The sequence below is a fragment of the Condylura cristata genome, unplaced genomic scaffold (genome assembly GCF_000260355.1).
Source record: "Condylura cristata isolate star-nosed mole 26May11 unplaced genomic scaffold, ConCri1.0 scaffold00030, whole genome shotgun sequence".
Lineage (NCBI taxonomy): Eukaryota > Metazoa > Chordata > Mammalia > Eulipotyphla > Talpidae > Condylura > Condylura cristata.
The window spans coordinates 17,207,526-17,234,125 of NW_004567131.1; the positions used below are offsets into that span (position 1 = coordinate 17,207,526).

The window sequence follows — 26,600 nt, forward strand, 5'->3', positions numbered from 1 at the left end:
CAGATGAAAACAAATCTGTACCCATGTGAAGTAGCTAGTGCATTTTGTGCATTTCTTCTATTTTGATTTAGTTGAAAGCCTTCCTTTTTCCTATAGGCTTTGAGGGGAAAAAAGGGAAGTAGAAGTGAAAAGAACCAGCCGTACCTTCAAAATCATTGTGAAAGAAGGTCAGTTTCACACGTGCACCACGCACTAGCCAGGGCCAGTGTCTTCTATTGGCACAGGCTTCGTGCTGCCTGCTGTGTGCACAGCTCATTTCAGGCAAGTGAGTAATGAAAGTCAGTCTCACGGAGAGAAATGAGTGGAAGGGGAACATACTTTCGCTGTGAAACTTGCCATCTCTCAAGACCCTCTGGAAGTCAGGCCCCAGCCAGGTGAATGTCACAGGGTCCCCACGTGGCCTGGAGCAGATGTGGGACCATTTAGACATTCAGGCTCCAGAATGTTGACTCTGGAAAGGACCTCTGCTCATCTTGTTCTTTGATCTGGTTGAGAAAACAGGCCTGTGCCTCAAGGCCAGAAGTAGCCATTTTCAGTGCAGACTCCCAGGTGGTTGCTTGCAGGCCTTTCAGGGATTCCAGAGGCTAAAGTGTTTTAGGAGATGGAAAGCCAGGGAGGTTCTCCTGTGTATGGAACAAAAATGAATTAAGTCTTGCTGCTCTTGCATTACTCCTGATTCTTTATTAAAAGCCTGTTGAGGGGGGCAGAGCTGTGCCGTCACGGGAGCCACATCTCAGGCTGTTGAGAGAATTGAACTCACAGATGTAAAATTATTAGCACAGCGCGGGCCTCAGAGTAAGAGCTCAATCAACACCTTTTCTCACTGTCACCAGCTCCGAGGCGTGGGTGAGCAGAGGCGCCGTGGGATGGGCATTGTTTATGCACTTCGGTACTTGTCACCTGTGCTCCTCAGTGCCCTCAGCCCACTGTCTTGCCTGTGGGGTCACCTTTGTTTGAGGAGGCACCATGTGGGATCCCCTGTCCTGCCAGGTTACTGTGGGATTCAGTTCTGTCATTTCTTGATTTTCAGTTGTTGATGAATGGTTTTCTGTGGCTGACATTGCTAATTATGAGACAGTCCTCTCTGTGTGTGTTCTACACCATTTGCATGTGATAGACATTATCTGTTAGCTTAATTAAATTTGCATTGTCTTTTGGAAAGTTCAAGACCCAGCTAAACCTAGCACCTGGACTGTGGGTGGTCCGGGCTGTGGGAGAATGAGTTGTGAGTGTGGTGAGGATCCAGGTTTAGTTTTCTTAGTAACAGCTGCTCAGTGTACAGACCCTGCACCCCAGCTTTTTTTCCTGTTTGTCAATGGGCTGCTAACCTTTTGAGGTGGGAACTTTTGTCAGGTGCATATAATTTTCACAGCTGGGAACGTATATTGTCTTTAGATTCATTCTTAATCTTTCCTAAGAAGACAGAGCTGACTTCTCAGAACTGATTAGAATCACAGCCTGAGTTTCCGAGGGTCGTGGTGTGACAGACAGAAGCAGCTGTGTCCACCTTTGCAGGGCTGGCTAGTTTTCTTTATCTTGTTAATTGGACAATTTCAGATGTGCCAATTAACCTGGGTCAGGGCACGCTAAAATAGGAGAAATGAGGAGTTTGGCATTGCTGATTAGTTTTCTGAATGCAGACATGACCCTTCAGGGGGCTTGGGGGTAGAAGGTAAAACAGTTCTGGTCATTGACTTTTTCCCTTGTGCTACACTTTCAAAGAACACAAGCAAAAACCACATAAGCTCATATTTGGGATTTGTTAATGAAAACCATGTTTTAGAGTGTGCGTCACATCACTCATTGTACCACTCACGTTAGCCTACTTTCCTGGGCACATGCACATTATATTGTGTAATGATAATGCACATTCTTTTTGCTGTGTATCCCATTTGTACTAGATTATAAGTTACTTGTGAACATGACATGCCTTTTGATAACTTGGTAATAAAATCTTGCACATGAAATGCTTGGAAATTAAATAGAAGATGTAATTGTATACCATAATACACAGACATGAAAATACTTATATTGTTTAGAAATATATTTTTTTTAAGATTTATTTATTTATGCATACAGAACTGGGGTACAGGCCAGAAGTGCAGGGGCGGTGAGAGGCTTCACCAGAGACAGAATGGGGAGCAGAACAGGCAGATCGATGAAGTATACTGCTGAGGGGAGCAGCGGGCGTGTCAGGAGAGGTCTGCTGCGCCATGTGGTCACCTCCGGGGCAGGCGGGAATCAAACTCATGCGGAAGTGGCTTTAGCTCTCAGTGCTGTGCTTTAACCCGCTGCGCCACCAGGGAGGGCCCTGTTTAGAAATATTTTAACCAGAACTGTTTGCAAACCAAAATCATGATAACAAACTCTTAATTCTGTATTTCATGAATGAATTAATTGAGTATTACTACTGCTGCTACTACTACTACTACCACTGTTACCTGCTATATTGCAGGTGTTGCATGAAAAATAAGCCATGTAATCTTCATACACCTGCAGGACAGTTTTTACTTTTAAAAATAATACAGTTTGCACAGAGAGGTAAGTAATTTGCTCAGAGATGCACAGCTAAGAATGAAAAGAGGTGGGATTTGAAGCCAGGTTTTTTTTTTTTTTTAAGATTTATTTATTTATTCATATAGAACTGGGGTACAGGCCAGAGATGCAGAGGGTGAGAGAGGATTCACCAGAGACAGAGTGGGGAGCAGAACAGGCAGATCGACGAAGTACACTGCTGAGGGGAGCAGCTGGCGGGTCAGGAGAGGTCTGCCTCGCCATGTGGATCTCCCCGGGGGCAGGCTGGGATTGAACTCATGCGGAAGTGACTCAAGCTTCTCAGAGCTGTGCTTTAACCCGCTGTGCCACCAGAGAGGGCCCTGAAGTCAGGTGTTTTAAAGTTTAGGTAGTTTCCTCTATATATGTATGTATATATCCAAATTAACCAAGATGTTGTATCTATGTTGTGTCTATGTATACCAATTAATCAAGATGTTGCAGTGTAATTTTTTTTTTCTTTTTTTGGGTCAAACCAGGTCATAGAGCTTTCAGGGAGTAGTTTTTGATCTAAAGAATTTTTGTGACTAAATAATCAAATCTATTAACTGCCAAAACCCTCTTTGTTCAAGGATTTACAGACTTAGAATATGTATTCAATTTTTTTTAGTTCTAAAGAGTCTTTTGTGGTAGAACCACTTTTGGTGAGCAGCAGGATGAGAACTCGGGGATATTCAAACAGGAAAATTTACATAGCATTTCAGAGCATGCTCTGAATAAAGTCTTCCCTTCAGCAGCGAATTGAATGACTGACAACTCAGGGAAATGTTAAATTGAGTTAACGTAATGCCTACTGCTTGGGTTTTATATGAGCAGTTATTTGTTTCATCAGACACAGGCATTCACTTTCATGAGGATCCATTTCAAGTCTTTTTGAACTTTAGATTCAAGAAGAGATTTTCTTTTTTTTCACATTTTACTGTTCCTTTCCTCCCTAGTACAAATACAAAGAACAGTGAAATTCTGTTAGAGGAATAAATATTGAGGGAGTTGCACATTGGAGCGTGGGCATACTTAGGACCTCTCAAGAATGATTATAACACTAAAATAACCTCCTTAATCTTTTCATAACAAATGCATTTAGTAATTTTGCTCCAGAGCTAATATCATACTTGATGGTGAAAGAACGAATGTTTTCTTATGAGATCAGGAACAAGATTAAGATGCCTGTTTTTACTATTTCTATTCAATATTGTACTGGAGGTTCAAGCTGGGACAGTTAGGCAAGAAAAAGAAATAAATGGCATCTAGATTGTAAAGGATGACATAAAACTGTTTTTGTTCTGAGACATGATCTTGTAAAATGGAACTCCTATGGAATCCTTTAAAAAGGGATTAGAACTAATATATGAGGTCATCAAGAATTTAGGCTACAAAGAGCAATATATAAAGACATTTGTTGACTTTGAACTATCCAAAAAATGAAATTAAGAAAACAAAGCCAGTTATAGTAACATCAAAAAGAGTAAAATATTTAGGAATAAATATTGCCAAAGAAGAGCAAGAGTTGTACACTGCAAACTACAAAATGTCATTGAAATAATTAATGAAGACCTAAATAAATGGAAAGACATGCTGTATCCATGAGTCCAAGTCTGCCCGTTGTTAAGATAGCAAATGTTTCCAAATTTATCTATAGATTCAACCTAACATCAAAATCCTAGTAATTCTTTTTCTGTAATAACTGACAAGCTGATCCCCAAATTAACATGGAAATGCAAAGGACCCTAAGTGTCTCAAACAGTTTTTAAAAAGAACATAATTGAAGTACTCAGATTTCTTGATTTCAAAACTTACTAAAAGCTGTAGTATTCAGACTTGTGGTACTGGCATAGAGCCAGACATATGGATCAATGGATTAGAATTGAGGGTCCAGAAATAAACCCTCACGTTTATGGTCTATTGATTTTTAACAGGGATGCTAAGACAGTTCAGTGTGGGGAAAGTGGTCTGTTCAAAAAATGGTGCTAGGACAAATGCATCTCCACATGCCAAAGAGTGGATTTAGATTGCTACGTGGTAAATAAAAGTTTACTCAAAAATGGATCAAGGACTTAACTTTACAACCATTAAGCTTGTGGGAAAAAGAGGTGTAACTTCTCATGATTTGGAATAAGTAGTGTTTTCTTAGGACACCTGCAGCACATGCAACACAGTTTTAAAAAGTACATTGTATTTCATCAAAACTAAAAGCTTTTGTGTTTCAAAAATGAAACAGTGAAAAGACAACTTACAGAATGGGGATTTCTTTACTTATTTTAATCAAATGATGGACTTGTATCTAAAGTATGTTTAAAACCACAACTGAATAATTAAAAGACAGTCTTATTTAAAATGAGCAGAATATATGAATAAACATTTCTCCAAAGGAGATAAACAAATGGCCAATAAGCACATGAAAGATGTTCAACATCATTAGCCATCAGGGAAATGCATAGCAAAACCACAATGAGCTGTTATTTCACACCTGGTAGGATGACTATAATAAAAAGACAGATAATAACAGGTGTTGGTGAGGAGCTGGAGAAATTGGGCCCCCCTGTGTCCCCTCCTTCCTTACAGTGCTGGTAGAAATGTAAAATCATGCAGTTGCTTTAGAAAACTGTCTAGCAGTTCAAGAATAGATTAAAATAGAGTTACTGTATGAGCTACCAATTCTATTCTTGATACGTACCCAAGAAAAATGAAAAAAATTTTAGGTGTTCATGCAAATAAGTGGCCACTTGTACGGGAATGTTCACAGAGCATTATTCATAATAGCCAGAAAAAAGAAATAACCTAAATATTATTGACCAACTGTTGCCTATCCACATGATGCTGTAATATTTGGCCATAAGAAGGAATGAAGTACTGATATTATGCTACAGTATGATTGAGCCTTGAAAACATCAGACTATGTCATAAGCCAATCACAGAAATCTCCATGTAATATGATTCCATTTGTATGAAATGTCCAGACTAGGCAAGTCCATAGAGACAGAAAGTGGATCAATGGTTGGCTAGGACTAGGGATAGAAGGGGAGGGGGATTGAGGAATAATGGAGAATGACTGCTAAAGAGAACAGGGTGGTTTTTTGGGGGGAGATAATGAAAATGTTCTTAAATTGATTATTGTGATTGATACACGATTCTGCAAAAGACATTTAAAATTGGTGAATTGTGAAGTATATCTCAGTAAAGTTTCAAGGGAAAATATCTGTTTATCCTCTCAGTGACTTCCCTATCACCTAGCCATGCACTAGTGTCATCTTGGTAGCTGACAGTCATAAGCCACTTATTTAATGGTACAAAATTTGTCAATAAGTCATGGCCCATCAATAGAATGGGATGTTCTATCTGCATTAGATCATGATACAGAATATTATTTAAGGACATGGGTATAGTGTTTAAATAAAAATAAGTGATCAAAATAGCATGATCCCAATTTTGTGGAGGAACATTTGTAATTATAGGCATAGGGAGAGGGTGGGAAGTATGTTCATCAGTGATAGTAACTCTACTCATTGATGGATGCAGATGACTTTAATTTTCTCCTTGCCTTGCTGTATTTTCTAGATTTTCTATGCTAATCATTAACCTCAGAAGAAATTGCATGCAAAATCTACATATAATAGAATAGTTTAATGCTTTAATAAAATAAGGCACTCAGAATATAACCTTACCTTTACACATTTCATTTTGTAAGTCTTACTGCTTTCAAAATAGTGATATTCTTCCTTACTTTGACACCTATAGACACTATAGATGTAATATATCATAACTTTTAAAAAAATCTAAATGTATAGATTTTAGCTTACTAAAGTCATATGTGTATATTTTATCATGGCATAATACATGCTCAGAAAATGCTAGTAATCATCTATTAGAATGGAAGTTCTGAAATATTCTGTATATTTTAAAAAAGAGGACTTTCCTACCTGCCTCCCTTCTCTACTAGCATGAGCGAGTGAGGATTTGTAGGCTCCTGTGGGCAAGGAGAATCCTCAGCGATGTCTGTCCAGTGTGTCTCTCTAGAAGCACCTGCCTCGTAGCATCTTGCATGTGGCTTGTGCTCTGTGCGCCTTGAGGGGATTTCTGGGGCAGCGACTATCAGGAGCTATCCACGCTCCAGTGAAGTCTGCATCCAGCGGCTTCTTCCGGATCTTCTGGAAGACTGTTTTGAGGACACTGGGTGGTTTTCCTCTCTGTTTTGGGAAGGGGACAATTTTAAGCCTTTGTTACTGTGGATTTTTACCTGAGTCAGCTTTAAAACTGAAGGGTTTTCTCACTTTCCCAGACTCTATATTCTAGACTCTCTGTCTGCAAATCAATGGTGTCAGGTACAATTGATTAAAGGCAGAGGAGAAGAAAGATCTGGACCATGCCAGTGTGCCTTTTCCCAGGGAACATTTTTTTTTGGCAGCCTCAGAGTTTGTGTTTCTGTCAGGGACTCTGTTAACGGCACAATAAGCGTTGCTGATCAGCTAATTGCAGAGGTTAAAAGCAAAAGCAAAAACACATCTCATCTAATGTGCCTCTTAAATTAATAAATTGTGCACCATGCACAATTGCAGTGCTTCTTAGGTGCTCAAAAACAGCTCTGTGACTCCCTAGGGCTAGAGTTTCCAGCAATTTTTCAGATGTACTGTGCCAACATGAAGGTTTGGTGCTCTGAAAAGAGAAATATCACACCCAGAGGAAGTCATGAGACACGGCAGGCATGTGAGCATAATGCGGTGTTCCCCAGTCATATTAGTGCACTTGTTAAAAACTTGATTGGTGGAGGCAAGTAAGTGCTTTATGAATGCTGGACAGAGCTAAGACTTGCAACTTCATTCGCGAGGAACAGTAAGTCTGTATAATTTATCTTCCAGCACGCTGACTAGGAGGCACCGCACTTCACTGAAGGTGGTTCTGGCTTGTGTGGTTTCACTGGGTAGGACCTAGAGACAGAGTGGACTCGGCAGAGAAGGAGCTCATTGTCCAGGATGCTGGCGATGCATCGTAACACATCCACTCTGGTGTTAGGGATTGTGTCACACAGAGTACGTGTGTGTGGGGGGGTGGGTGGGTGGAGGAAGTGCAGGGACTCTGGGAGGAGCTAGGTGGCTGTTGCATGCTTGTGCTACATGCAACTTTTGTGTCGTGCAAGCTTGAGATCTGGGCTTAGATGGAGGGCTGTTTGCCTCCTGTTCTTGAGACCAGATCTTTAGGACAGCGAGGAGTCTGGAAACATCTTGATATTGCTTGCTGTGGTGGGTGTGGCCAGAAGTGCTGTCTTCAGGCTCCATGGGGAGTGAGAGCAGAGACTCTGGGCTTTGCCTAGAGCCACCAGCCACCACCAAGTGACTTTATCCAGGCCTGAGTGGGAACGTGACCTAGTTATTGTGCCTCCCAGCACGCTGGCACAATAACCAGATCTTCCTTCCTCTCTCCTCACAGCAAGAATAATTTTTCTGAGCCTCCTGGAGATTGGAGGCCTGGTTTTAGTAACGTGCCCTTTTCCTGCCTGGCCCTTGTCCAGTTATTTCGGGTGAGTGTTAATGGCCATGAATTTGAAAGTTTTATTTATAAGGAAACTCTTGACCTGGGTGTCCTTGTCAGCTGTTATCTGTCTGAAGCCTTTTCCTTGTTGGAGAAGAGACTGAGAACAATGTGGTCACAACATCTGTGACTTTGGATCTCACCTGTGGTCTCCTACTTTTTTTCAGATGCTTTCCTTGTCGATTTAGCCCATGGCAGGGGAGTGAATTCAGGGTCTGGTCATATAGTAGGAGAGCTCCCCTAGCCCCAGAGAAAAGGGAGTTTTTCTTGTAGGTCACTGTAGTGCCAGCTATGGGACGTCACCCCCAGAGTTCAAGGTAGCTTTAACCTTGGGGGAAGATTGGTGGTCCTGGATGGATTTTACGGGTGACTGATACACTGGCCTGGTTGCTTTGGAGGAATGGATATATAATGGATGTGTCTAAACTATCCTTAAGCTTCTGCCAAGCACACTGGCCTATGTTCAGGGTCCATGGAGAATTTTCAAGATGTTGGATAGTGATTGGCAACAAATGACTAAAAACTATAAGGTGTTCCAATGTCTGCCCTGCTTACCAGAGGATGGGATTTTTTTTGTTAAGTAGAATTGTAGAGTTAGATGGGACTGTATGTGTGTGTATGACTGTAGCCCCTGTTTTTATTTTTAAAAATTATTTATTTATGCAGACAAGAACTGGGGTATAGGCTAGAGGTGCAGGGAGGTAAGCAATTCACCAGAGACAGAGTAGGGAGCAGGACAGGCAGACTGACTGAAATACACTGCAGAGGGGAGCAGCAGGCCAGATGGGAGAGGTCTGCCATGCCAAGTGGGTCACCTCCCTGGCCAGGGATTGAGCTCATATTCCAGTGGATGAGGATAGCTTCCTAGGGCTGTGCTTTTACATGTTGCGCCACCAGGGAGGGCCCTGTATCCCCTGTTTTATAGACAGAGTGATAATCTAGAGAGATGAACCACACAGGTCAGGATGATGTAGCTACTTAGGGATGGCATAGCCCTGCTCTGCCAGGATAGAACCCATGCAGAGCTCAAGCCAGGGCGAAGCCTGACCTGCAAGCACGTGCTGGAGGACTCAAGTTCTCCCATTCGTGCATGTCCGCTACGCTGCCCCTGCCGTGTGTGAGCAGAAGGGTGGGTGGCTTGCGGCGGGTCACACAGCTGGTGAGCTGCGGTTCTGGTCTGAGAGGCAGCTCCTTCTGGCCCATAGGGTATTCAGGATCCATTGAGGCGCAGGCACGTGAGTGTGGCATGCTCTCAGGGCATGATCTTGGCTTTGCTGCTTGAGTGATGGGGCTCAGCTTGGGTCACTTATGTGCTCCAAATCAGAAACTGAGTGGAAATGAGTTCAAGTTCAGTTCTGGCCAATTCCAGAGCTGATATGCTGAGCCTGGTCTCTCTTTGGCGAATCAGGGCTTGCACAGTGGCATCTGAGTCTTTTGACTTAGACTTAGCTTCTGTTTTAAGTCACATTTCTTCCTGGATTCTTGTTATTCTCAATGCAAAATCAACTAGTTTAACTGAAAGCTTGTTAGGGAGCCTGGGGACAAGTTGGAGGTGTTCTTTCCCCTGATTAAATCAGAATCACTATGTAAATGAACCTTCCAAAGGATTTTCTCTGGGAATTCCTGAAACAGTCTTAGGGTTGATATCATGTATAAAGAAAATGCATCAAGCAATCAATCTCAGAGCTTATCTTCTATTCAGAGTTTCCACACGAAGGCAATTTCACCCCAGCTGGGATCACCAGTTGCTTTTCACATTCTTAATTCTTTTGCCAATTTTCCAGATGCCTTTGGAAATTCATGCTGACCGTTTTTTTTTTTTTATTTTTTCATTCCATTTTGAGTACCGAATATTTTCCTGTCACTACTTAAACTGGTATGAATAATATATTCCTCTTCAGGATGGTGATTTTCAATTTTTTTTTTGTTAAAGAAAAACAAAATGCCCCGGTCAGTTAAATTTATGAGGCTTGTAAAAATGTCCTTGTTGTGCTACTGGTTGAATTTGGGAGTAGGAATTCTGTCTTTCTATAGGCCACATAGTGTCAGCTACAATATCTTCTGTAGCCAGATGTTATCAGAAAGAACCAGTAGAAAACTTAAAAAATTGAATAGATAGAAAAAAAATCATTGAAGACAAAATTGGAGTTTCCCCCTCAGAACCCCTGGATATCTGTACTAAATTTGTGGGACAGTGATTGTCATTAACAATATGACAGGTTAGAAAAGAGAATGATTAAAATATCATAAAGACGATAAAACACTTTTTTTTTTTAGCTCTACTGAAAGTAAGATCTTGTGCCAGGTCCTTTGAGAAGGACAAAAATACTGCCCTCAAGGAGGCTAAGGAAGAAAACGTATAAGTCTAAATGTAATCAAACTTAGAAAACTAATAAATTCCACAAGGAAGGAGGGTGAAGACCACCTAAGCCAAGCTTTTCCCATATAGTATCCCTATTTATCTTCATAGCCACAGTGAGACAGATTCAGAGGTTTTCATTTCTCATCCAGGGAAACTCAGCTAACAAGTAGCAGAGCAGGGATTAAAACATTTTCCAAGCGCTCCCTCTGCTTTTTCTTCAGCAGAGATAAATGCTCTGTGAGTGGGAACTCCACCTGGGAGGAGTTTTAGACCACTACCCTAACCTGACAGGGGAGATGCCTGGCCTGGGAGGTGGCACCTGAGCCGGGTGTGAGACACCACCATGCGTGACCACAGTCTGACTAGAAACATAGGCGAGGGGTCAGTAGCTCAAGAGTTTTGAACTCTAGGCCAAAAACACTTGTCATTTTTTTGTGGTTATAATGCTTTATAGATTTGTAAAACATACAAAAAAATTTAATTCTTTAGGAAATGTTACTTTCCAAGGAATCCTCCAAAATAATCTGTCAAACTAAATTAGCTTAAGTGACATACAGTATAATTATTTTCATGAAAAACACTTATAATTTTAGCTGGGGATACAAACTACTCAGATACCCAGGCTATTGAGGCCATCTGAAGAGAATATTCTTATTGCAGAATATTAGAAATGGAGCCCCGTGTCTGGAGTAGGGAATCCTGGAAGTAGGAGGGGCTGCAGGCGGAGAGGAGGGAGCCCACAGCCCTGGTCTGAGCTGGGCCGGTGAGTGGCAGAGCAGGGACAGCTGAGAAGGTGCTGCTCATGGGGCCTTGCTGGGGCCCAGTGGCTGGTCACTGGGAGCTGCTAGAAGTCAGAACTGGGTTTTGGCATCATTCCAGGTCAGCTTCCCACTGCCTCCTGCGCCCTTCAATTTGGGGTGTATTTTGTAATGAGTTGCTTTTGATTATGTTTTTACTTAAACCTAGAATGCTTTGTCATTTTGTTCTAAGTGCTTTGTGTACTTATTTACTGTTCCTGACTGCCCCACAAGTGAGGCTATTACTATTCCCATTTACCTATGAGCAAATGAAGGATTTAAGATCTGTGCTCAAAAGCCAAGTACTTTTAGCCTAACCCTCACTTGGTATTGAGTACTGTTGAGATTCAAATTTTAGTTTATCTCCCTGAAATCTGATTCTCTTCCCTTCCTAAAATAAGATAGCTATGGCGTCCACTGGATACATAATCTATATGGTAGAAGCATCCAGAATGAAATCTGTAGTGAAGATTTTACATGAAATTGGGTTGGAATTATCGAGCCAGGAGAATGAGAGGCTGCTGGAATGAGATGAACCAAAGAGATCATTTGCTATCAAAGCATTGGTCTCTCCACTTTAGCGCAGGGCTGGGGCGAGAGATGCAGAGAGGTCAGGTGCCTTAGCAGGGCCATCAGGATTGGCTGGGAACTCAGGGCTTCTGCTGTCCAGTGACTGAGGTATGTTGTTGTGTTTGGGGAACTTGCTGAAGGTTAGTTCGTTTTCCAGTATCCAGAAGTTTGCAGTCCATGGCTTAACCTTTTGTGGGAGCCTGGGAGGTTGCCAGAGGCCAGTCCCGGGGCTCCAGGGGGTTTTGCAGGCTGGGGGCAGATGACCCCTATCCTCACGCTGCTGCTGGCCTCTGGTCTCCCCTTGGCATCTTCATAGTCTTCCTCTGTTCATTACTCTTGTGCAACTGAGAACTTTGCCCAAATTGTGTTTTTTCTAGTTAGCGCTACAGAGGGTTTTTCAATGTCAGGGCTTATGTCCAATGACAATGTGTTCACGTTCTGGGGACCCAACCAGAATTCATAAGGATCTCCTATGTAATCCCCTTTTTTCTGCCTTTGAGTGTTGGGGGAAGCAGCCTCCACTGGAGAAAACTCTTTTTGTCACAGGCTCCATGTGGGCAGTGGCTTTTCTCTTCCTTTTTTCTTATCGTCTCTACTTGCGTCCAGACCTTAGCTGAGCAATTCTTTGAAATGATCTTTACCAAGCCTTTACTTTTTTGCTTGAGTTCAGAACAAGTGTTGAGTTCTCTGCTCCTCTTTGGACGTCTGGGCCATGCTTGCCCTCTGCAGCTGTTGCTGGCTGAGCTCAGGAGCCCAAGGCCATTCAGGCTCCCTGCGGGTGCTGCCCCACGGCAGGCTGCTGATCTGGTCCGTCCCACCGGCCCCGAGGTGGGGGCTTTCAACTCATGTGTCACCCCCAGGAATTGAACTATGGGGCTAGGAGGGAGCAGGCTTTATGCAACATCTCCACATTGGGCCCACAGCTGTGTTTGTATGATCTTAAAACAATTTCGCTCTCATTTCAGCTGTGCCCCATCGGCTGACCCAGCTCATCTGCCATCGCCGTTGGTAATCTCAGTTTTAATTAATCTTTCAAAGAAACAGATTAAGTTGATTGCTTCCCAAGCTGAGTTTTGGTGTATGTACCTTTCAGCTGCCTTCCAGAAAAGCTTAAAAAAGGAATTTTTATGTGAGCTTTTCTGCCCAGTGAAGAGTATTTTTGGCTCTCATCTCAATGGTTTATTTCCATCATGTGCCTGTTTTGAACAGAGGAGCTGAAAATGGGGAGTGGGGCTTGTTTTTGTCGCATGGTGGGTTTCCTTTGCTTTCAGACACCGCGACATGGATTTTATTCTTGTCTGCCCTGGTGGTCCCCTTACCCTGGGAGCCACCCCAAGGCAGCTATGCCAATCACAACAGTGACTTGTGTTAGTTACTCAGGATTCTTCAGTCCCAAGTTTCACAGATAAAACCCTGGGTTCTTGACCCATCCAAGCCAAAACCCTGTGGTGTTCTTACCAGTATCTAGCTCTTGCAAAAGCGGTCTACTTCTCTTAGCATCCCCTCCCTCCTTGGCTTCGTGGAAGGCAGGTGCTGTGATTCTGATATCTCTGGGGCCCCAGGGCCTTACAATACACCTAGACACCAGCAGGTATTGGTGAGTGGCTTTCTAGGTAGTGTATGGAAAAGTGGGCAGATGGTATGTCTAACCTGCTCAGAGACAAGATAGAGAAGAATGTTGGCCAGCTTAGTGAAAAAGGTACTTATGTACAGAAAAATGTAGACTTTCATATTCATTTGCAAAAGTTCAGACTTTGCAGGATTGGAGGGGCTTTCCTTGGGAGGGCCTGGATTCTGCCTTTTGCTTTAGTTCTTTCTACTCACCTAGCCCTTAAAATAATCTTGTGAAACAATCTATGCCCCCCCCCCATATTTGTTGAGGTGGTAGCTAAAACGTTTTATCATTTAAGAGAATGCGGCATAGAATGTTATTTCTAGTCTGTTGTATATATTGACATTTTTTCCCCCCTACATGCGGGGTCTAAATTCAAAGTCATCCAACTTCAGGTGTTGGTTGGTTGAATTTGAGGATGGAGGAAGCAGCAGTGTGGAGGGCTGAATTTTGAGGGAGTCAAAGCTATACTTGGGTTTTTGACTGTGTGGGGTACGTCTGTGCTCATGCCCTGAGTTGCCCACAGGTCAACTGGGATTTGCAGGTGGATGTTACAACTTTAGACACTTATTAAAACAAAATACAGATAGTGTTTAGGTAGGCAGGGTTTTTTTGTTGGTTTGTTTTGTATAGACTATAAAAGGGATAACAAGGGAGTAATAAATATTTTATTTTTACACAATAAATTTTACACAAATTTAAAGCAGTTCCTAAACAGGGCAGCATTCATTAGTATGTCTCAGAGTGTCCAGAGGCATAATGTTCTAATGATGGGAAATCCCTCGGCTGTTAAACTTAACTGTGAACTCCTCATTGTGTACTTCAAGTCTGGAGTCAGACAGAGGGCTGACTAAGGAGAGCAGTATCTGACTTGCTCTTTTATTATTAGACTGAAGCTTCTGTCATCTGAAGATAAAAGACCTTAGGAAAGAAGATGGAGTTTGGAAGCTGCTCTGACCTCCTAATTGATATTCAGAACCATCATTTATTCTCTGATTTCACATGGCTGAAGAGCCCTGAGTCCCACAGCCACCGATCCCCACTAAATAGTACATGAAATGTGATTGTTGGGCCCTCCCTGGTGGTGCAACGGGTTAGGATGCAGCACTGCAAGCTAGCTGCCGCGGCTTCAGTGCAAGTTCGATCCCCAGCCCAGAGGTGACCCACATGGCGCGGCAGACCTCTCCTGACCCGCGCAGACCTCTCCTGACCCGCGCGCTGCTCCCCTCAGCAGTGTCCTTCATTGATCTGCCTGTTCTCCTCCCCACTCTGTTTCTGGTGAAGCCTCTCACTGCCCCTGCACCTCAGCTGGAACCCCAGTTTTGTGTGCATAAATAAATAAATCTTTAAACAATGTTATTGTCGTGGTTTTGAGAAACTTATATTCTGAGGGACAGAGTGTATTTTAAGACTTTATTTGATCCCTCTGGAATCCCCACTCAAGGGCTCTGGACAAGAACTCTCAAACTTTATCCAGAATGTGAAGACATTCAGGAAAGCAAATGCTCCTTAGTTAATTCTCTTCAACTGGGACAAACCTTTTACCCAAGAATACCTTTCTTGTCTTTGTCTCTGCCCTTTGTAGACATTTTTATCAGTTCAAGTCTTATTCTCCCCTCAATAAATTGTCAAGTCAGTGGTTTTCCTTTCCTTCCTACTCATGCTTATTTATATATATCTAATCAGTAGATATTATGAATCCCTGCCTTGTGCTTGGGCTGTGCTGGGTGCTGGGAGTCCAGAAACACCTGGCAGCCAGTTTTGGGGAGAGAGTCCACTTTGCAGTGGGAAAAAGAATAGTATTACAACGGGTAGGAGAGGTAGCTGAGATGACTCTGTAGGGCATGACTGGGGTGTCTTAGAGGTTGTCTGGGAAAATCAGGGAAGGCTTCACAGAGGAGGTGAACTGAGGGATAGGTAGAAGTTTAGCAGTTAAGCAAAGGAGAAAGGACTTTCAGGTCAATGACCCTGCTCTGGTTTTAAGGGCCAGAGGATGAAGAGCATAGGATCTGTTTTGGGGTTCAGGCAAGACCAGGGGAATGGTAATAGAGGAAGCTACAAAGAGTAAGGGGTTGCCAGGAGCTTTTCATGACATTTATAGTAGTTTAGAATTTAGACCGTAGATTGAATTGAAAGAGAAAGCATTTTGTGTGATTGAAAGACCACTTTAGAGTTCCACTTGGGAAGATTAAGCCGGGTGTCGGGGAGACCAATTAAGCTGCTCTTGGATTCATGGAAGCAGGGAACGGGAAGTGGTGAGTACCCTAACTACCCGGAGCATGGAGAGATGGGATCGGCTGAAGCTACCCTTGGTCAGGTCTTAGTCTTTGAGGTTTAATTTTGAATTTGGGCGCCTGAGTCGAGAGAAAGGCCGAGGTTTCATGCTTTGGTGAAAGCTCCTGAGTTCTGTGTACCTGTGGGCTCGCACAGTTCCTGAACTCACCTGGACACAGCTGAATAGATGCATCCTGGAAGCAAGGTTTTGGGTTTTGTCTTGATTTCTTTTTGCTTTTGTTATTTAGTTTCTGTTATCTAATTTATGTGGATCTGTTAGTTGGCAAAAAAATAAAGAGCCTGGAGCAAAATGTGTGAAAGCACGTGGGAGGAAAGCTGTCTCTAATATTCTGGTCTGCAGACCATCGTAAGTGCGTGAATTAAGGTGCCCTGAAAGTCCAGGGGCTTGTTTTCAAAATGACTAGAAGGAGCTCTGGCCTGCTTGTCCTCGTGGGGCTGCACGGTGGCCACAGAAGCAGCGCTGCTTTCAGGTGGACCTGGTTAATCCCCTGCTGGCCATGGGTCTGTTCTGCGTTTCAGCATCTCTGTCTTGCATGATGGGGATACTAGAATATACTAGAACCTACGTTATTTGTGGGGACTACACGAGAGAAATGATGGTGTTTCTTAGCCAGTCCCTGGCAGAGTGAGCACTCAAAAAAAAAAAAATAAATAAAAAATTGTATCTCGAGTTAATTACATGAACAGCTCTTATATAATGAGTCTGATTTCACAACCCAGCATAAATCTGGAATTCAGTACTGGTTTTCTAAGAGATTTATTTTTCATTTGTGGAAGGAGGCATCTACAGTTCCTATAGAAAACCTTCCTGTTAGTGCATTTTAAAATACTCAATTTGCAAGAATTCGACATACTTGAAAATCATAGTCTATTGTTAATAATAATCTAAGTACACTAAGCTAGATCCATAATACATTGAACTGACAAGGCTCCCCTGCATCACCACAGCTGTTCCTCCATAATAGCCTTGACAAAAGGCTGATATTGTGGCCTTGATTTTGCTGGTGTCTGTGTGAGACCTGGGGCTGCAGAAGCGCGCTCATCTAGTAAAGCAGCCCTCTCCCAGGCCCTACTGTCTGCAGCAGGTGACAGCGCTGAGGCCAATTGAAATCTGTCCTGTTGCTTTTGGAATAAAAGGTTCCAGGAAGAGAAAAATAGACATCTAGTTACCTGAGGTTTTTGAAGAGCAAGACATGGACGAAGAAGCTGTTAGTGAAGTAAATCCAGACCTTTCCTTAATATTTTCAGATAATACACAGTTGCAAGTATAGCAAAATAAACACACCTTTATTAAATTGCAAAGATTTAAATAAGTGTAGGCCTGCTGAGGGAGAGAGAACCCTTTGTAATTCTTTTTTAAAGATTTATTTGTGCACAGAGAGCTGGGGTACAGGCCAGAGGTGCAGGGGCAGTGAGAGGATTCACCAGAGACAAAACAGGCAGAACAGGCAGATCAATGAAGTACACTGCTGAGGGGAGCAGCGGGCGGGTCAGGAGAGGTCTGCCGCACCATGTGGTCACCTCCGGGGCAGGCAGGTATGGAACTCCTGCTGAAGTGGCTTTAGCTTCTTAGTGCTATGCTTTAACCCGCTGGGGCCAGGGAGGGCCCCATTTGTAATTCTTAATTGTGTATTAAGTCCACATTCACAAAGGGCTACTTAGTGGTACGAATAAGTCCCTGTGAAAACTAGAATCACGGAGTTGTAGAGAAGAAGGGACCTTACAATTCAGGATCTTAACCCCACGGAAACTGCCTTTTTGAAGCATTGAATCATATCCTTTGTATTTTTATGATTCCAGAACACACAGTGCCACCAGGGAGGGCTCCTCCTCCCTCACCCTGGCTACTTGTACATTGAGTTGGCATAATTCTAATCCAAACCAAGTCTTTGTTGCCACATATTTGGTAACGCATGTGGTTATATGTGTTAAGCAAATACCCATCATATTGTAGGCAAACGTGTGGTTTCTGTTGGAGTTTTTTTTTTTTTTTTTTTTATAAACAACTCGGCTCCCAATTCTTCCGTTCAGGCAGCGACAGCTCAATTCACAGACCTGGAGTTTAAGCCACTTGTCCAGGGTCAGAAGCAAAGGAACTTCATAAGGCAATCCAGTGGAAGTCGTGCTGAGAAAACTGTCAGGTCAGTCGCCGGCGGCCTTTGCAGGAAGTATGGTGGCAGTGTGCGTGAACACTGTTCTGGTGTTCCGTGGGGATGCAACCAAGGCCTGACACCTCCTGCTCTTTGCTGAGAGTCTGTGTCTTAAGCAGCGACCTTAAAAAAGTAGCCTGTGGGTCCTCTCTGGTGGCGCAAAGGGTTAGGACGCAACACTGCAAACTGGCTGCAGCTGCTTCAGTGTGAGTTAGATCCCCAGCGAGGGAGGTGACCACACGGCGCAGCAGACCTCTGACCCATCCGCTGCTCCCCTCAGCAGCTTACTTCATTGATCTGCCTGTACTGCTCCCCGACTCTGTCTCTGGTGAATCCTCTCACCACCCCTGCACCTCTGTTTTGTATCCCAGTTGTGTATGTATACTAAATAAATCTAAAAAATAAAATACACCAAAAAAAAAAAGCACCCTGTAATTGTTTCAGTCTCCAAGTGCCATCTGCCAACTCACAGCAAAACCTTGTTCCTCGGGACCCGTACATGTGGCATCCGTGCGACATCCCACAGGTGAGGCTGCAGTTTGCTTGGGCCCGTATCTACAGACAGGGAATTTGCTGAGCAAATGAATGGTGTCAGCGCGAACACGGTCAGATTATTTAACCAACTTGCAAAAGCAAACACTTAGCCTTAATATTTGCACGTGTAGTTGAGTGTTTATTACAAGTAATTCTTATCAGGGCCAACAAGACTCCTGCCTGGTGCTACTTTGCCAGCTCTTTAAAGTTGTTTATGAATTTCAAAGCATTTTAATTGCACTTCTTTATGAATGTTTTAAGACCCACAGGGAAGGGCAAGTGATAGTGTCGACTTGTTTGTACTGGTGCCAACGAGCACCTGGCACAGGAGCCGCTCGCATGCATCTGTCGAGTGTGGAATGGATGTGTGGGTGAACACAGCGACACTGGGGTTGTGGGCTAACTAGTCAGAAAGCATTACACACCGTGTTTCCCAGTGGAGGCCCTCAAGCAGATCCCGGCCAGGGGCATCTCTGGATGTTCTTCTCTGACTTCCATCCTCTGGATGTTCAGTGGGGAGGCGGACTGCCCTGCCCACCCCACCTGGGATGAACCACAGAGCCCTGCTGGATCCCATGCCATCCTAAGTTAGGGACAACCACTTGTCCTCAAAACCCAAAATAAACCCCATATGTTAAAAGTTAAGGGTAAGAGGGCCCTCCCTGGTGGCGCAGCAGGTTAAAGCACAGCACTAAGAAGCTAAAGCCACTTCAGCATGAGTTTGATTCCCGCCTGCCCCGGAGGTGACCACATGGCGCGGCAGACCTCTCCTGACCCGCCCGCTGCTCCCCTCAGCAGTGTACTTCATCGATCTGCCTGTTCTGCTCCCCACTTTGTCTCTGGTGAAGCCTCTCACCACCCCTGCACCTCTGGCCTGTATCCTAGTTCTGTATGAATAAGTAAATAAATCTTTAAAAAAAAGTTAAAGGTAAGAAAGAAATAATTTAAGAACTAGAAGAGAATGTAAGTTAATATCTGACATAAGATGTGAAAAAACAAAGCCCTTGGATTCTCTGTAGAATCACGCTTTCCTGCGTTTCCAAGTAAGTCTTCATCTCTAGTTGACTAGGTTTCCTCGTGAGCAATTTCAGTCCTTTCCATCCTGCTCATTCTGGATTTTCTGTCTCTTTACAGTGGAGATGGAGGCCGCCAATGTGACCTCATTTCTTCAAGCCGCAGAATTCCTCTGTCCTTTTGAAGAGGAGCCTGTCTCTTGAAGAGGAGCGGCCTCTTGAGCCATCTAGCATTTCCTATTTTGTCTTCTGTCTCTCTCCATGTAAACCTTCTCAGAGGTCCTGACCTTCCAAAATGAACCTTCGACACCCAGCTCCTCCACTGCCATGTACTAGCCTGTCTCAGTTGTCTGTTCACAGCAAACCTCCTTAGCCTGCTGGACGGAGTGCCTGGCCTAAGGCAGGATGCAGCCCGTCTGACCTCTCTGAACCTGGTGCCTAATAGTGCTACCTGGGCAGGAAAAGGTCGCTGTGAGTGATGGGGCTGGATGCAGTCTGGCTAGAATTTTCCAGAAGCTTGCCATTGCCAGTAGGAGAACCTTGGCCTACCATACAAGGCCCTGATTCTTGTGCACACTTTCCTCTCTTGCCATTCTCTCCATCCACCTTGAAGTTCCAGTCCCATGAAAGCTGATTGTAACCATCTCTGGCCCACTTTCCTCCCCACCCCCATCTGCTCTGCTTTTTCCCTTGGGCCTTTCTCTAACCATGGCTCACTGCTTTTCAGCTCCTTCCTTCCCCATCATGGTTGATTACTCATTATTCTGCAGTAACCTCTTCTGGAAGGTTTCTGAAGCACCTTCCCCTGTGAGCTGCACATGCATATTGTAGTACTGTGTTTTGTAGAGGCACCAGGCCCCACACCGGCTTCTGTGAACTGCCTAAGGATAGGGAGGAGGTCACTCCCAAGAAGTGTCAAAGTGTTAGGGGAGGGGCTGCCAGATGACTGAATGAATATCCAGTCTGGGAGGAGGTACCAGTTCCAGCTGTGGTAGAAGGTGGCAAACATCATTGACACAGGTGCTTTTTACAACAGCTCAGGGTATGTTTTTCTCTACAACACATCTTCTGGGGAAAAGAAGAACCAAAGTCTTTCTGCAGAGACAGGGTTTGCTACCTCTAATTGTCCCATGCCTGTGTGAAACACCAATATTCCAGGCGTGTGTGTGTGTAGGGACAGTCTGCTTCCTTTGCTTGTGAAAAATATTTGAAGCAAAGATGTGCCTTCTCAACTGTTTCCTGACAACTGTTCATATCTACCATAGCCTGGTGCTCAGGTCAGATGTAGCTTGTGGTGTTGGTGACCCTGGAACTCAGAAATGAGAAGCCGATGGCACTCACAGCATTTGGCTGGTCATGGGCATTTTTCTCTGTTCAATCTTTCAAGTCATATGTATGTTTTTCATTTTGTCCGTTGCTTGCCTTTCCGTGACTTATGCACTTAACTTCATCCGCTCATTCTAGAAATGTGTGTCCAGTACCTTCTGACCCAAATTTGATGTTGGGTCAACTGAGTGGGGCAGGCCTGGTCCCTGTCTCCACATATTCAGTTCCTATCTCCTGGAGGAGACAGGAGGTAGCTTCACCTTGTGATGAGGCTGTGATCGAGTATGAGGGGGAGGCAGAAGGAGGCTATTTTACACAGGGGCTCTGCACACTGTCTTGTGCTGCTGGTGCTCTTTTTTAAAAGTAGCTTTATTGCGGTATCAATTAAGAGTCCGTATAATGCACATATTAGCATGTACCATTCATAGTCAGTGGATTTTGGCAGACTTCTCTTTTTATTGAGAAAAAAAAAAGATAGGTATAACATAAGGTTTGCCATTTTAATAATTTTGAACTGTGCAGTTCACAGCATTAATTACATTCATAGTTATGCATTATCACCACTGTTTTTTTTTTTAAACATTTTTCATTACTTAAACAGAAACTCTGTACCTTAGTAAGCAGTAACACTTCATCCCCTTTTCCCCTGGCCCCTGAACTGCCAGTCTATACTAGATGATGCATTTGCCTATTCCTGGTATCATATAATAAAATCATATAGTATTTGTCTTTTTGTGTCTGGCTTCGTTAATGTAGCATAATGTCTTCAAATTCATCCTGTACCAGAACTCCTTTTTATGGCTGAATAATATTCCGTTGTTGGAATATTATACTTTAATTTGTGTAATTTGTAATCTTGATGCACACTTTTTATTTTCTTAGTATTTCCCCACAGTTCTCCCCAGGTTAACTTGTTAGTAAATGTTTCTTGATTGATTGAGTTTACTAATAATTTCCAGTAAGAAGATAGCAGTGACAACTCAGAAATACCTGGGTGTGAGTATATGTGAGTAACTGGGCATTTTCTTGACTGAAACCATTTGGTTGACAAACCTGTCTGGAGATGATGACATGGGAACTTGCTAGAATTGTAAGGACAAGGGCAGCAATTTGCAACCCTCCATCTATTCCATGTCCCACAGGTATTTCAAAGGAAAATTAGTTTCTTTGAAGCTTGGTATTATCCTACCCTAATGTACTCTTATAAATTTTTTTTAAGATTTATTTATTTATGCATACAGAGCTGGGGTATGGCCAGAGGTGCAGGGGCAGTGAGAGGCTTCACCAGAGACAGAGTGGGGAGCAGAACAGACAGATCGACGAAGTACACTGCTGAGGGGAGCAGTGGGTGGGTCAGGAGAGGTCTGCCGCGCCATGTGGGTTATACCTCTGAAGCTGGTGGGGATTGAACTCATGCTGAAGTGGCTTTAGCTTCTCAGTGCTGTGCTTTAACCCGCTGTGCCATCAGGGAGGGCCCCCCTAATGTACTCTTACAGTTTGCTCACAACAAGCTTGTATCTGCCTCCTTGTAATAAATATCTCTCCAAAGGCTGAAGAAATGCAGTATAGAAAAAAAGCCAGTATTTTTCTAGAGGACTGCCCCACAGGGAAAGTGAGATGATAAATCTTTTTGCATTTGTTTCACAAATCAGAGGAGGACACTTACAGTCTGATAAGGCAGGGGCGCACATATGTCATGTGTTTGACAGCAGAAGAGGGCTCTGGCTTAGCTAGAGCAATAACACATTTAACATGTGTACAAACACACAATGGTTCCAGAGCTTAGGGGCAGCGTGCGCCCCGCCTTTGTTGAGCCTTAGTTTTTATCTCGAAGGATCTCCTTCACTCTGCCCTTTTACTGATATGTAAGCCCATCTCTCGCAGATCTGCTCTGTGCTTTTGCTCTTCTTGTGCTAATTGCCAAAGGCAGCAGAGCTTAATGATTCGTTGTCATGGCCAGTGTGTGTCTGTGAAGTTTCCAGAATGCTTGTGGTGGACCTCCTCTCCCCACCCCCCTTCTTAGTCAGTCCCGTCTCACTTTGATATATGCTCAGAAATCCAACGGGTTCGTTAACTCACCAAGCTCTGTGCCCACCTCATGGGGTCCCTTACATCACCTCACTGAACACTGACTCATTGGAGTGTTTATTTGGGCTGGTCTGGTGCTGAGTAACCATCACTGGGGTAAGATGATCTCGGCTGACCTTATGCATCATGTTTTTGTTATTTCCTGGGCAAAAGTCTTGGCGGTTTTTCTGTTGAGGAAAGGAGGGGGCAGGTTATGTGGGGAGAATGCCAAGAGTCTGAGCTCAAAGGTTTCTGCTTGACTTAAAAAAAGATATGCAACTTCTTTGTTTAGGCTGCATTTCACAGTCGACCATCCTATGTTGTGCCGTCTTGCAGAAGCAGGACCTGGTCACAGGGCAGCTTCCTGCAGCCCAGGTTATTAGCATTTGTTTTCTGCCGAAGTTGTCCAGGGGCTGCACTGTGAGGAGCCAGGCATTGTGGCTGAAGAAGCTTCCATGTGATGCCCTGCCTTCACTTGTCATTGGCCCGGACTTGTGCATTGTGGGCTTTTGAATGGAAATATGCTATAAATGCATTTTAATTTGTAGGGATATTTTGTCTGACTTCTTAGGCCCATTGTCAGTAATAGCTACAAAGCCAGGAATCAAAATAATGACTCCAAAACAAAAGAGAGAGAATCTGCTGATGTCTTTTGATCAGTCTTGTTTGAAGTTTCAGTCCCTGAGTGGGCTGATCTCCAATGACGTGAGAGATCTCCAGTGGTGAGAGAAACTAAGTAAGAGACTGAAGCCAGGTCTCTAATGATGCAGGTGTGTGCCTTCCCACCTGTTTACAGAAAAAGAAGTTTTTTTCCCTACCAGAATTCTCATCTGGTGTTTCTTGGTGCCCCAGCTATGGCACAGGGTCACCTCGGCAGGCCAGTCTCTGCTGTTCCCACAGCTGATCCCAGCATGTTTGCTGTTCCTTTTCCTAGGCATTAAAGAAAGGCAAGTGGAACCAGTGTCTATTAAAAATGAAACCAATTGTAAGTTGTAGTAGTTGCCTGGGTTGAGTCTCACAGAAACAGGTCAGGGTAAAATGGAGGTGTTTGACACTGAATTTTCCAGATACTTTTTTTTTCCCCTTTCCCTTAGCTGAATCATTTGCTCACTGGTATGTGACCTTCCTGGATTCCTCCTGTTAGAAGGAGTTGACGGCTATCTTCCAGCTGTCCCTTTCTGCTGGCTCCCAGTGGGCCCTTGCCCACTTTGGGTTTGTGTCAGTGTGGCCCTGGGAGTGGCAGAGCCTGACTTCTTAGACCAGAGACTTGCCCCTTTCCTTCTCTAAGAGATCGTGGGGTTCTAGGGCGAATGTCTGGTTATTCAAGGGTTGGGAAAAAAGGGCCGATCACTGCTTGTGGCTGTGAGGACTAGCCTTGCGGAGGTAGAGGGAACCCCAGAAGTCCCAGGGATCCTAAGAAGAGTTCCTCAGGGGCCAGACAGCAGGTTACTTGATGACTCTTGCTCACACAGGCCAGGATGTACCGAGGCCTCTGGGGAACAACATTTTATGTACTGAGCTTCTTTACAACAGACTGTCAACACCCCTAGGAAATTGGGCATTCGGTGATTGCACTGTGACTGAGAATCTTGTGCTAAATTCAAAGGGACAGCATGGAGGAGAGCGACTTAAAACAAAACACTTCTTCACAACCTCCTGTTAAGAGCAAATTTTTTTTTTAAAGATTTATTTATGCATACAGAGCTGGGGTACAGGCCAGAGGTGCAGGGATGGTGAGAAGATTCACTAGAGACAGAGTGGGGAGCAGAACAGGCAGATCAACAAAGTACACTGCTGAGGGGAGCAGCGGGCGGGTCAGGAGAGGTCTGCCGCGCCATGTGGGTCACCTCCGGGGTGGGTATGGAACTCATGCTGAAGTGGCTTTAGCTTCTCAGTGCTCTGCTTTAACCTGCTGTGCCACCAGGGAGGGCCCTGTTAAGAGCAAATTTAATTGCCCAAGGTAGCTAACTTGCCCTCCCAAGCCTCAAGTTCTGAATCTGCCAAGTGGAGTGACAACATCTATTACACACCCGCTTTACAGGGTGCCTGGGCTGATCGAATGAAATCATGAATTTGAAGGTTGTCTCAACATATTACTTGGCAGAAATGTGTCACCAGCAACACTGATGATGATGGTGGTGATGATGATGGTGGTGATAATGGTGATGATCGTGGTGATGATATGGTGATGATTGTGGAGATGGTGATGACAATGTACCCCACCTTTGAAGGACCCACAGCCATGTGCTTGGGAGAAGTTATTGGTCATTTGCTGCTGTTTATGGATCTTGAATCTTCAGTTATGAATTGTTCGCATTCCAGATATTCTGTTCCATTGCCATGTCATGTATTTCAGACCAAACTTGTGCCACGGTTGGTGCCATCTATTATGTTTTCACAGAATTTGACGATGAAGAACCTGGACTGTCAACTTTGAATGAGAAAATTCCACAATTCTTTGAAATCCAAAAGTCTAATAAACGGTAGTTTAATTCCTTAATTTTTGACTGTTCTTTCAAATGGGAAGTAGAGGGAATGGAGGTGGCAAAATAAGACACACATTGACTAGTTTGATTAAGTCTTTGCTTTTTTATTTTCTGATGATAATTGTGGTAAACTTTCTGTTTTGCAAAAACCCTGTCTTTCTCAGAAGCTCAGTGTACAAAGACAGCAGCTGTGTACATTGGTTGGAACGGTCTTATCTCTGAAATCATCTTGTTTCCTCTGTGGTTTCAGAAAGCCCTGACGAGAGTGGTCAGCCATGAGGATACCAACCTGAGTGTCTGATCTGATGCTTTACCTGTTGTGCCTCATTGTTTTATATTCAGTGGTGGGAGGAGCACATTTTGTGCAAACATCTTGCAATTTTCAAACTTTTGACAGCCTTTCAAGCTCTGAATAAATTATCATGAATGCGGGCAGTGCTCTGAAAGGCTCTTACCATTGTTTTGGAATATTTTAGTGTAAGTGAGGAGATTTTAGCAACTGGAATTTGGACAGTTTCCTTGAAAAAAAAATCCACATTTTTGGTCCCAGTGTCCCAGCTTTTTGCCTCGGTTTGTGGAACGATTGATCCCTTAGTTCTCTACACAGCTGAGCTTGTGCACTTGCAGTCTTAGTTGAGGTTTTCAGATCTTGTTTGATGGCCAAATTCAGTTCAGATTAAGGAAGTAAATTATGGAGAGTCTTTGCTCAAAATGTTCCATTTAACATTCACTTTGAATTTCTACTGAGGAAAGAAATCTAGTTAGCTCTCTTTGATTTTCCCCTGTAAACTAGCTCGTTTTCCTGTTTTATCGGGTTACCTTTCTGCATTTATGGATTTCCTCCCGCTGTTTTCACGTGGCTACTATTACAGCCAGAGCCACCTTTCTCAGCTTATTAATTTTCCTTTCCTTGAAGAATGGTACTGTATGTTTCCCAAACTGACCTAGACTATTAATATCACTTGAAACGTGCCTGCATTTTCTCTTTTAAAATGAAGGTACTAAGTCACCGAGCTGTTTCTTTTAGTATCTTGCAGTGTATATTGGTGGTCTACATTTATTTTGTAAGAATTTATATTCTCTTTATGTTTTTCACTGAGATAGCATCGGCTTATAACATGCCAGCTTTAGCTATGCAACATTTCAGTTTGACATCTGTATTGCTATACAGTGTGATCACCACCAAAAGCCTAGTTTCTGTCCATCACCACGTACTGAACCTGTTTACCTTTTTCACACATAACTCAGCATTCTTTTCCTCTGGTAAGTACCAATCCGGACTCTGTAGCTAAACATTCTTGTTGTTGTTGTT

General features: G+C 43.6%; 1 protein-coding gene across 1 annotated transcript in view; it reads left to right on the forward strand.

Moving 5' to 3' along the window:
- The first annotated feature begins 7,336 nt into the window (after positions 1-7,336).
- The window catches only part of CAMK1D (calcium/calmodulin-dependent protein kinase ID), a 298,290-nt gene continuing 279,026 nt past the window's right edge, over positions 7,337-26,600 (forward strand). The window contains exon 1 of the mRNA XM_012731262.1: positions 7,337-7,380. Within this exon, the coding sequence (XP_012586716.1) occupies positions 7,337-7,380 (44 nt within the window). The remainder of the gene's footprint in view (positions 7,381-26,600) is intronic.